We start from the raw sequence: 10277 nt of genomic DNA, 5'->3' as shown, positions 1-10277 counted from the left end.
TTTTCACAATGGTTTTGTCTGTTTCGTATTTTACGTGTCAGCGCCATCTAGTGGTCAGGTTTCGAATCACAACATGTGGAGCCACTGAGCTCATCAATATGCAGAGCTTCGGCTTATTAAATGTCATGACGGTGTTTATTTTAAATGTAGTAGTTCTATATTTTTTTCAGGTGCGATGGGTTTTGATAATATTATATTACAAGGTCATACATGGCAGTATGTGACTATTGCAGTTACATTACATTTACTAATTATTATTATTAATTATGACTTTTCTAATTCTTATCCGCAGTCTTTGACACAGAAGCTATCGGTTTACTTTGGTAAACCAAATATTTGGGCTTACCTTGGTCTAAAGTAAGCCCAAATCAAAACGCCCACATGTGTACGTCCATTTGAATAAGACAAAACTCATTCAAAGAACTGAATGAATTAATGATTAAATATAAAAAAAATATATATATAACATACGTAAATGGCAGCATTAATGAATATAAATAGATAAAAACAACAGAAAAATATAGAAAGAAAGAAGAAGAGAGAAAAAGAGAAGAGATGAGCGATAAGATGAGAGATGAGAGATGAGAGAAGAGATGAGAGATGATATATGAGATGAGATGAGAGATGAGAGCTGCGCGCGGGGCCGTACCTCTGTGACGGTGAGCCGGGCGCTGCTGGCGGCGGGCCCCAGCGTGAAGCCCACCTCCCCGCTCATGTGCGCGGCGGTCTCCCTGAGGGTGAGCGTGTGGACGGGGCCCGTCCGCTCCAGCAGCACGGTGGCGCCGGGCTGCAGCGGCTCGCCCCGCAGGCGCCACTCCGGGGCCCGCAGCACCGGGTGGGAGATCTCACACTGGAAGCAGGCGTCCCCGGGGGCCCCCACCTCCACGTCCTCCAGGGGCCTCACCATCACCACGGACTGGGCTGGGGGGGGGGGGGGGGAGGGGGGAGGTCAGTGGAGGTCATTTGAGGTGATATTTACTCATAATGGTTCATAGTTCAGACCTGACACAAACCTTACAGGAGACTCAGTGGAGAAGGGGGGAGATGAGAGAGAGGGGAGGGCTGAAGAAGAGAGGGAAGGAGAGAGAAAGAAAGGGAAGGAGAGGGCGAGAGAGGGCGATACTAATCTGAATCACATGAGAAGGACGAGGGGAGAGAGAGATAAAAGTAGAAAAAGAGAAACCCTAGAGGTACCAAGCCAATGGTGAGAGGAGGAGCGAGGTTAGAGCAGAAAGAGGGCGAGCCAGAGCGGCGGCGGCGGCGGCGGCGGGGGACCTACCCTCCACCGTGAGGTGGGCGGAGCAGCTGTACTCGCCCACCTGCACGCTGTAGGTGCCCTGGTCCCGCAGCTCCACCGGCTGGATGATGAGCTTGCGGTAGCAGCCCTCGCTGCAGATCTCGAAGCGCTCCGAGGGCAGGATGACGGTGGGGCCCTTGTACCAGCGGATGCTGCAGCGCGGGTTGGACACGGTGCAGTCCAGCAGCACGCGGCTCCGCTCCACCGCCGTCTGGTCCTGCAGCGGGTTCACGATGTTCACCGGCAGCTCTGGGGGGGGAGGGCGGAGCGGTGTGTGTGTTAGGGTGGAGGGTGGAGGGTGGAGGGTGTGTTAGGGTGGAGGGCGGAGTGGTGTGTGTGTTAGGGTGGTGTGTGTGTGTTAGGGTGGAGGGCGGAGTGGTGTGTGTGTTAGGGTGGAGGGCGGAGTGGTGTGTGTGTTAGGGTGGACGGCGTGGTGTGTGTGTTAGGGTGGAGTGGTGTGTGTGTGTTAGGGCGGAGTGGTGTGTGTGTGTTAGGGTGGAGGGTGGTGTGTGTGTTAGGGTGGAGGGTGGTGTGTGTGTTAGGGTGGAGGGTGGTGTGTGTGTTAGGGTGGAGTGGTGTGTGTGTTAGGGTGGAGGGTGGTGTGTGTGTTAGGGTGGAGGGTGGTGTGTGTGTTAGGGTGGAGGGTGGTGTGTGTGTGTTGGGGTGGACGGCGTGGTGTGTGTGTTAGGGTGGAGGGCGGCGTGGTGTGTGTGTTAGGGTGGAGGGTGGTGTGTGTGTTAGGGCGGAGTGGTGTGTGTGTTAGGGTGGTGTGTGTGTTAGGGTGGAGGGCGGAGTGGTGTGTGTGTTAGGGTGGAGGGCGGTGTGTGTGTTAGGGTGGAGGGTGGTGTGTGTGTTAGGGTGGTGTGTGTGTTAAGGTGGAGGACGGTGTGGTGTGTGTTAGGGTGGTGTGTGTGTTAGGGTGGAGGGTGGTGTGTGTGTTAGGGTGGAGGGTGGTGTGTGTGTTAGGGTGGAGGGTGGTGTGTGTGTTAGGGTGGAGGGTGGTGTGTGTGTTAGGGTGGAGGGTGGTGTGTGTGTTAGGGTGGAGGGTGGTGTGTGTGTTAGGGTGGAGGGTGGAGTGTGTGTTAGGGTGGAGGGTGGTGTGTGTGTTAGGGTGGAGGGCGGCGTGGTGTGTTAGGGTGGAGGGTGGTGTGTGTGTTAGGGTGGAGGGCGGTGTGTGTGTTAGGGTGGAGGGTGGTGTGTGTGTTAGGGTGGTGTGTGTGTTAGGGTGGAGGGTGGTGTGTGTGTTAGGGTGGAGGGTGGTGTGTGTGTTAGGGTGGAGGACGTGGTGTGTGTGTTAGGGTGGTGTGTGTGTTAGGGTGGAGGGTGGTGTGTGTGTTAGGGTGGAGGGTGGTGTGTGTGTTAAGGTGGAGGACGGTGTGGTGTGTGTTAGGGTGGTGTGTGTGTTAGGGTGGAGGGTGGTGTGTGTGTTAGGGTGGAGGGTGGTGTGTGTGTTAGGGTGGAGGGTGGTGTGTGTGTTAGGGTGGAGGGTGGTGTGTGTGTTAGGGTGGAGGGTGGTGTGTGTGTTAGGGTGGAGGGTGGAGTGTGTGTTAGGGTGGAGGGTGGTGTGTGTGTTAGGGTGGAGGGCGGCGTGGTGTGTGTGTTAGGGTGGAGGGTGGTGTGTGTGTTAGGGCGGAGTGGTGTGTGTGTTAGGGTGGTGTGTGTGTTAGGGTGGAGGGCGGAGTGGTGTGTGTGTTAGGGTGGAGGGCGGTGTGGTGTGTGTGTTAGGGTGGAGGGTGGTGTGTGTGTTAGGGTGGTGTGTGTGTTAGGGTGGAGGACGGTGTGGTGTGTGTTAGGGTGGTGTGTGTGTTAGGGTGGAGGGTGGTGTGTGTGTTAGGGTGGAGGGTGGTGTGTGTGTTAGGGTGGAGGGTGGTGTGTGTGTTAGGGTGGAGGGTGGTGTGTGTGTTAGGGTGGAGGGTGGTGTGTGTGTTAGGGTGGAGGGTGGTGTGTGTGTTAGGGTGGAGGGTGGTGTGTGTGTTAGGGTGGACGGCGTGGTGTGTGTGTTAGGGTGGAGGGTGGTGTGTGTGTTAGGGTGGAGGGCGGCGTGTGTGTTAGGGTGGACGGCGTGGTGTGTGTGTTAGGGTGGACGGGAGGACGGCGTCGTGGTGTGTGTTGGGGTGGACGGCGTGGTGTGTGTGTTGGGGTGGAGGGCGTGGTGTGTGTGTTGGGGTGGACGGCGTGGTGTGTGTGTTGGGGTGGACGGCGTGGTGTGTGTGTTAGGGTGGACGGCGTGGTGTGTGTGTTAGGGTGGAGGGCGTGGTGTGTGTGTTAGGGTGGACGGCGTGGTGTGTGTGTTGGGGTGGACGGCGTGGTGTGTGTGTTGGGGTGGACGGCGTGGTGTGTGTTAGGGTGGACGGGCGAGGCAGCCGTCCATCCTAACAGGCGCCCTAGAGGCCAGGCCTCACCCCCTGCCTCGGCTCTAGGGAGGAAACACAGGAAGCGTCGTTCCCATGTTTAGCAATAGCATATGCTAATATAGATTCCCTGATTAGAAAATATCTTAAATCTTAAATAACATAGGGGCGGTATTAGCTCAGGAGGTAGAGCGGGTTGGCTGGTAACCACAAGGTTGCTGGTTCGATCCCCGGCTCCTCCTAGCTGAGTGTCGTGGTGTCCCTGAGCAAGACGCCTCACCCTGACTGCTCCTGACGTCGGTGTGTGAATGTGTGCATGAACGGGTGAACGTCAGTCAACACTGTAAAGCGCTTTAGATAAATGAGGACCATTTAAATATAGATTTCCGTAGGTGTGTGGTAGACAGATTTTTACTTCTTGTTTGCGCTTACTTTACAAGAGTCTATTATAGAGTCTATTATATTAGACGTCAAGGAAATTGTACTGGACTAAGCTTAGAGCTAATGTCCCCTCATAGTAACAATGTAGAATCCCTTCTTCATTCATGGCAATATGTTTTCAAAGCTCTCTTTAGACAATCTGATAAACATCAGGAGGTCACAGGAGTCAATAATACAGTACGGCATAAAATAAGTATTTTCCTTTCCTGTATTTTTTCTTCGATATCATGATACATTTATAAAGTACATTTATATACCTTCCACCTTCAGCTTGGCCACAGATTCAACATGTCTGGCCACAAACCGGATCTCTCCAGAGTCCTCCCCTCGCACGTTCACCATCAGCAGGAAATGTTTGGTCCCTGAAAGAATAACACCCAAGATAATAACCGAGGACTAAAAAAACTAAAGAAAGAAACTGAAACATAAACAAATGTCCAATATTATTTAATATAAAAAATTAAAAATATTAAAAATAGGATCTGCATCGTGCTTGTATACCCTACAGGGGTTACTAAAACTTAGCTATTTATAATTGTAATTTTTATTATGGGAAATGTACAAATCCTTTTTCCGTTTGTCAAGAGCAAAATAATTCTGGGCATTCTGGGCCTTTGGAAGGTGCCCCCCGGTGAGCAGCATTAACCTATACATTCACATTTAGGGAACATAGCAGATGCTTTTATCCAAAAGGTCGCTACAGTACGGATGTTCATAGAAACAAGTGCACCTACAATCTCTAGGTCATCCCATTCCCTGTAGCCAACAAAGTACTAACTGCCAATATAAAAAATAGTTTGTGCAGATGCAGCCATCAATTCAAAGACGTTTTGTATGACATTTTTGAATAACCAAGTCATACTTTTCATGTTTTAACCATTTTACAAGCTTTTTGTTGGCTTATCATTAATATAAAATATGTATATAATTAATATAAAATAGTGACATTGAGTAGCCCAACTAGGGGTTATAAAGCCACCATATACACAATAGATGCATTCTGTGTGTGGCAATAAGTAAGTGTCCTCTCTGCGTACCTTCCTGGCGTATCTTGACGGTGCTGGTGGGTTGGATCCTGTCCCCGTTCCTGTACCACTCCCCCGGGACGTCGTCCACCGACAGCTCGCACACAAACACAGCGTTGTGATCCTCCTGGATGGCCTGGTCCTGTAGGCCCTGCACCACCAGGACCTCCCGCTCTGGGGGGGGGGGGTCAGGGCCGTGGAAGAGTGGCTCATTAGACGTTCATTCACGGCCCAATACAAGCACTAATGAGAAACCCTAACCTTTGAACCAAGTCAACCAATATTTTTGCACTAAAATGTAAATATGCTAGAGAAAATAGGTACAAACTACTCAGGGAGAGACACATACAGTATAGGTTTATCACTTATTGTATACACCTGATGTGTAGTTCAGTGCACTTCTTTTGGATAATTGATACCACTTGCAGCTGCAGTAACGGGGCATTCTTCACGTGTTGCCTATCCTGTCTGCCTGGGACTGTAATATCATCCACAGTCCTGTAGATGGCGATGTTGCAGCTGGGGTGGAAGGTTATAGCCCACACTAGAAGACTTCATAACTACCGTTGGTCTACAGTCCGACCAGATAAGGTGTACTAGCTATTGGACCAGTGGTAGTGCCTAAGTTACGTAGGAAGGCAAGACCATATTACATGTATCTGAATTTTGCTTTTGAAAAAAAACGTCATAGTATTATGGAAGGATTCCTGTCGGACCTGTTTGTATACGTTTACAGCCCACTAGCCTAAGAGAGTTTGATTTACCGTAGATTTCCAAGGTGCAGGAAGTAGAGGTGTCCCCTACGTCACATGTGTACCGGGCAGAATCACCCACCACACTTTTCATGATCTGCAGGAAGCGTTTTCTCCCCATGGCAAAGATACGCAGGTCCTTTCCTGGCTTCACCTCCGCTCCATTCTGGAGACCAGGTGAGATTTGTGTTATGCCCATTTTCCACCGACAGTACCAGCTCAACTCGCCTCAACCCGCCTTTTTTTTGCGTTTCCATCGCCAAAAAAAAGAACCTGGTACTATTTTTAGTAGCACCTCCTTCGAGGTTCCAAGCGAGCTGAGCTGGTACTTCTGTGTGACGTAAACAGGCCGGCGTGGCTGGAGTCCACGGACCGGCTCCCGAGGGGACACTGATCAGCGTTTCGCCGTGTGTGTCGCTCCTTTCCCGGGGGCCAGAGTTAGGCTGCGTGTGGTCGTGTGTGTCCGGCGTGGCTGGAGTCCACGGACCGGCTCCCGAGGGGACGCCGATCAGCGTGTGTGTCGCTCCGTTCCCAGGGCTCGGGTTTTGCCTCCATCAACGTTACTGTATGACACCAATAGATGTGCACTCATTGCATTTTTTTATTTTATTTTATTTCCCGTTTCCCATCATAACCTAACCATAATCAGGAAATAGTCTTGATCAGATTTCCCGGGAATCCCGTCTCCCGGGATTAAACCCTAATGACGAGCCGCCCACGTTGAAGAGGTTCTTTTTTAGATGGAAACGCGACGTGCCTGGAACCAAACCAAGTCGTACGGCGCTACGTCGTGGCGAGTTAAGCTGGTACTGTCGGTGGAAAAGCGGCATTAGAGTATTCAAACCTCTCCCAATAAGGAGCCTTGAAATCATGAAACGCCCTGGATAGCTGCCCGTCTCACTGCATGCTCACACACTACACTCTTCTACCAATAGACAGCAATAACCTGTTAGTCCAATTGGTTGTCCTCAGCAGCAAGTTAGCCTAGCCAGTTAGTCTAGCCAGCATTATTTGGAGATTCAGTAAACAGCTCAGAGTCCAGTGGACCAGAGTCCCTGGAGAAGCCCCTTCTGACCATTAGGGACAACATGCACCCTCTTGCCAGACAGTAACCCAGATTCCTGGATCTAGGAGTGTAAGCATCAGAGCTATCCCACTGAGCCACCGGAGCCCTGGGTCTCCATTTAGACGGTGTAAAGCCTCAATCTAGAGGGCACCTATCATGTGTGCTACTATGGGGATGGATAGAAGTTATCAGATACTTGGTCCATGGGTGGCTGCCTGTGCAGGATCCATTGTGACTGGGGGATATTTGTGGATTTCCTTTGAATCATGTCCAGCTCTTACTGTGTACGTGCAAAACATGCAAAACACAACTTGTCAGAGGACTTCTTGCCTTCATCCAATGAACGTCCACATTGTGTCGCGACAGTTCACACTCGATCGACACCACTGAACCTTCTGGAAACTTCTGGTCCTCCAGATTTTTGAGGAACGTCACCGGGGGTTCTGAATTTGGGAAAATACACTCAGTCAATCAATCAACTATTTTCATATTGAGCTTTGTTTAACGCTAAAGAGCAATAAAAGGTGCTGAGCAAGGGAGACAGCAACAGCAAAAGGAACAAGAAATACAAGTCTGGATCACAGCTTCAAGAGATGACGTGAGATACAGTGGGTGCTTAAAACGTGCACCACTTATTAGTTAGATATATCCCTCTCTAACAAACGATGCGTTATATGTAGCTGTTTACAATCCTTTAAATCCTCACCAGGTTCATCTTACCAACATTGCATTAAAAGTGCCTTAATCAAAGTCATTCTATTTCAAATGCCCTATAAAACTAGAACACCATGAAACCACTGTGGTCATTTGAATTCAACATCTAATTGACATAATATCATAGCAAGACACACACCCAAACACACACACACACACACACATTCCCTGCACATAGTCGGGCTCCCCGGGCGTCCAGAGGGATGGTGTGCGGTCGTATGTGTGTATATGCGTGCCACTACAACAGTAGCCTATATTTAAGCTACTGTATAGGGACTCCAATTTTCAGTGATGACATTCTGATCCCATTGTCATCCAGGGCACTTCAGCCACTGGCTCAAAGGGGAGGGGGCCCGCTGGGGGGGGGGGCCGCTGGGGGATATGGGGGGCCCGCTGGGAGGGGAGGCCCGCTGGGGGGGGGGGGGGGCTGGATTATTTTACAGCATCGGGGTTGAACCAACATCTGATAGAATGGACAGCCTCCTCAGGGTCAGGCTGGGCTGTGTGGCTAACGTCAGCGTGGCCTGGTGGTCTTATAAACTATTATAAACTGTTATAAACTGTTATAAACTATTATAAACTATTATAAACTACTATAAACTGCAGCACTACGGAGATGGACACCGCTTCCTCTCGTTGGATCAGCTTGAGGTCAATCCTCAAAGACGTAACTTATGCAACATGCTTCAGCTTGCATGATAAAAAAAGAATATATAATTAGGTCTAGATATTGAATATCATGTTTTGAATATCAACAAAGCATTTGTTGATATTCTATTTGTTTTTATTTTTCTTTCTTTTGAAGTATTTCAACTACTTTAATTACTTTCTGGAACTAATTCTGAAAACCCGACCCTGAAGTCCGTTCTTACTTCAGATCGAGTCGCTGTCTCCAGCGGACCGAGGCCCTGGGCTGACATTAGAGGGCTCAGGTCACCCCCCTCTGTACACACCTTAGCACTGACGCAATGCAGAGTATCATATCAGTCTGCTATGAAACGAGAACCTTTTACAAGCAGCAGCACCACCACCACCTCCCCCACCATCACCACCACCACCACCACCACCTCCACCATCACCTCCACCACCCCCACCACCTCCACCACCATCACCACCATCACCACCTCCACCATCACCACCTCCACCTCCCCCACCATCACCACCACCTCCCCCACCACCACCTCCACCATCACCACCTCCCCCACCACCACCACCACCACCACCATCACCATCACCACCTCCCCCACCTCCACCATCACCACCTCCACCTCCACCTCCCCAACCTCCACCACCACCACCTCCACCACCATCACCACCTCCACCACCATCACCACCACCACCACCACCACCTCCACCACCTCCACCATCACCACCTCCCCCACCATCACCACCACCACCACCACCTCCACCATCACCACCACCACCTCCACCACCACCTCCCCCACCACCACCACCACTACCATCACCACCACCTCCCCCACCATCACCACCACCACCACCACCTCCACCATCACCACCACCACCTCCACCACCACCTCCCCCACCACCACCACCACTACCATCACCACCACCTCCCCCACCATCACCACCACCACCACCACCACCACCTCCACCACCACCACCACCTCCACCACCACCACCTCCACCTCCACCACCACCACCACCTCCCCCACCACCTCCACCACCACCTCCCCCACCACCTCCACCACCCCCACCACCTCCACCACCATCACCACCATCACCACCTCCACCATCACCACCTCCACCACCACCCCCATCACCACCTCCACCTCCACCTCCCCCACCACCACCACCTCCCCCACCACCACCACCTCCCCCACCACCACCACCACCACCTCCACCATCACCTCCCCCACCTCCACCTCCACCTCCACCTCCCCCACCACCACCTCCACCACCACCTCCACCACCACCATCACCACCACCACCTCCACCTCCACCACCACCACCTCCCCCACCACCTCCACCTCCACCACCTCCCCCACCATCACCACCTCCACCACCACCACCTCCGCCTCCACCTCCCCCACCTCCACCACCTCCACCTCCACCTACCCCTGACGACCAGCCTGGCGGAGGTCTTGAGGTTCTCCACGCAGAAGGAGAAGCTGCCGGTGTCGTCCACCGCCAGGTTGGACACGGTCAGGCTGTGGGCGTGGCCTTTGGCGCTGATGCGCCAGTGGTTGGTGGGCTTCAGCTGGACGCCGTTCCTCAGCCAGGAGCCCGGGACGTCGGCGTGGGACAGGACCACCTCGAACGAGGCCGTCTCTCTCTCCGTGGTCCGGATGTCCTTCAGACCCGTGGTGATGGTGACCTTCCGCGCTGTTGGATGGCGATGGGGGGGAGAAAGACGTCATCGAATCAGACGGGGGAATTAACGAATGAATACAGAAGTAAGTCAAAGAACAAAGCATGTTTCAGGAATAGTATATCAGTCTGGCACTGGGAACAATGGACCCAGTGGGGGTGGTGGACAAGGCCACACCAGCTATTTTGTCATCTGAACGCAGGGCTTCACATGAAAGCCAGCCCTGAAACTGCCAGCATTTCAAATGTATTCAGACGCAGATGGGCATTCCTCCTGGAAAAAAGGCACTGTTTATTTTGGAG

General features: G+C 52.1%; 1 protein-coding gene across 9 annotated transcripts in view; it reads right to left on the bottom strand.

Moving 5' to 3' along the window:
* Positions 1 to 10277, bottom strand: part of obsl1b (obscurin like cytoskeletal adaptor 1b) — a 48417-nt gene that overhangs the window by 2882 nt on the left and 35258 nt on the right. For all 9 annotated transcript variants that reach the window (XM_084478329.1, XM_084478331.1, XM_084478333.1 and 6 more), the window contains 7 exons: positions 9723 to 9989; positions 7263 to 7375; positions 5879 to 6032; positions 5127 to 5288; positions 4347 to 4451; positions 1280 to 1546; positions 650 to 921 (listed from right to left, as the gene is read on the bottom strand). In XM_084478329.1, the coding sequence (XP_084334455.1) occupies positions 650 to 921; positions 1280 to 1546; positions 4347 to 4451; positions 5127 to 5288; positions 5879 to 6032; positions 7263 to 7375; positions 9723 to 9989 (1340 nt within the window). The remainder of the gene's footprint in view (positions 1 to 649; positions 922 to 1279; positions 1547 to 4346; positions 4452 to 5126; positions 5289 to 5878; positions 6033 to 7262; positions 7376 to 9722; positions 9990 to 10277) is intronic.

The sequence above is a fragment of the Micromesistius poutassou genome (genome assembly GCF_964030765.1).
Source record: "Micromesistius poutassou genome assembly, chromosome: 14".
NCBI classification, from domain to species: domain Eukaryota; kingdom Metazoa; phylum Chordata; class Actinopteri; order Gadiformes; family Gadidae; genus Micromesistius; species Micromesistius poutassou.
The sequence above is the reverse complement of the archived record's forward strand: the minus strand, read 5'-3'. Positions and strand labels throughout refer to the sequence as shown.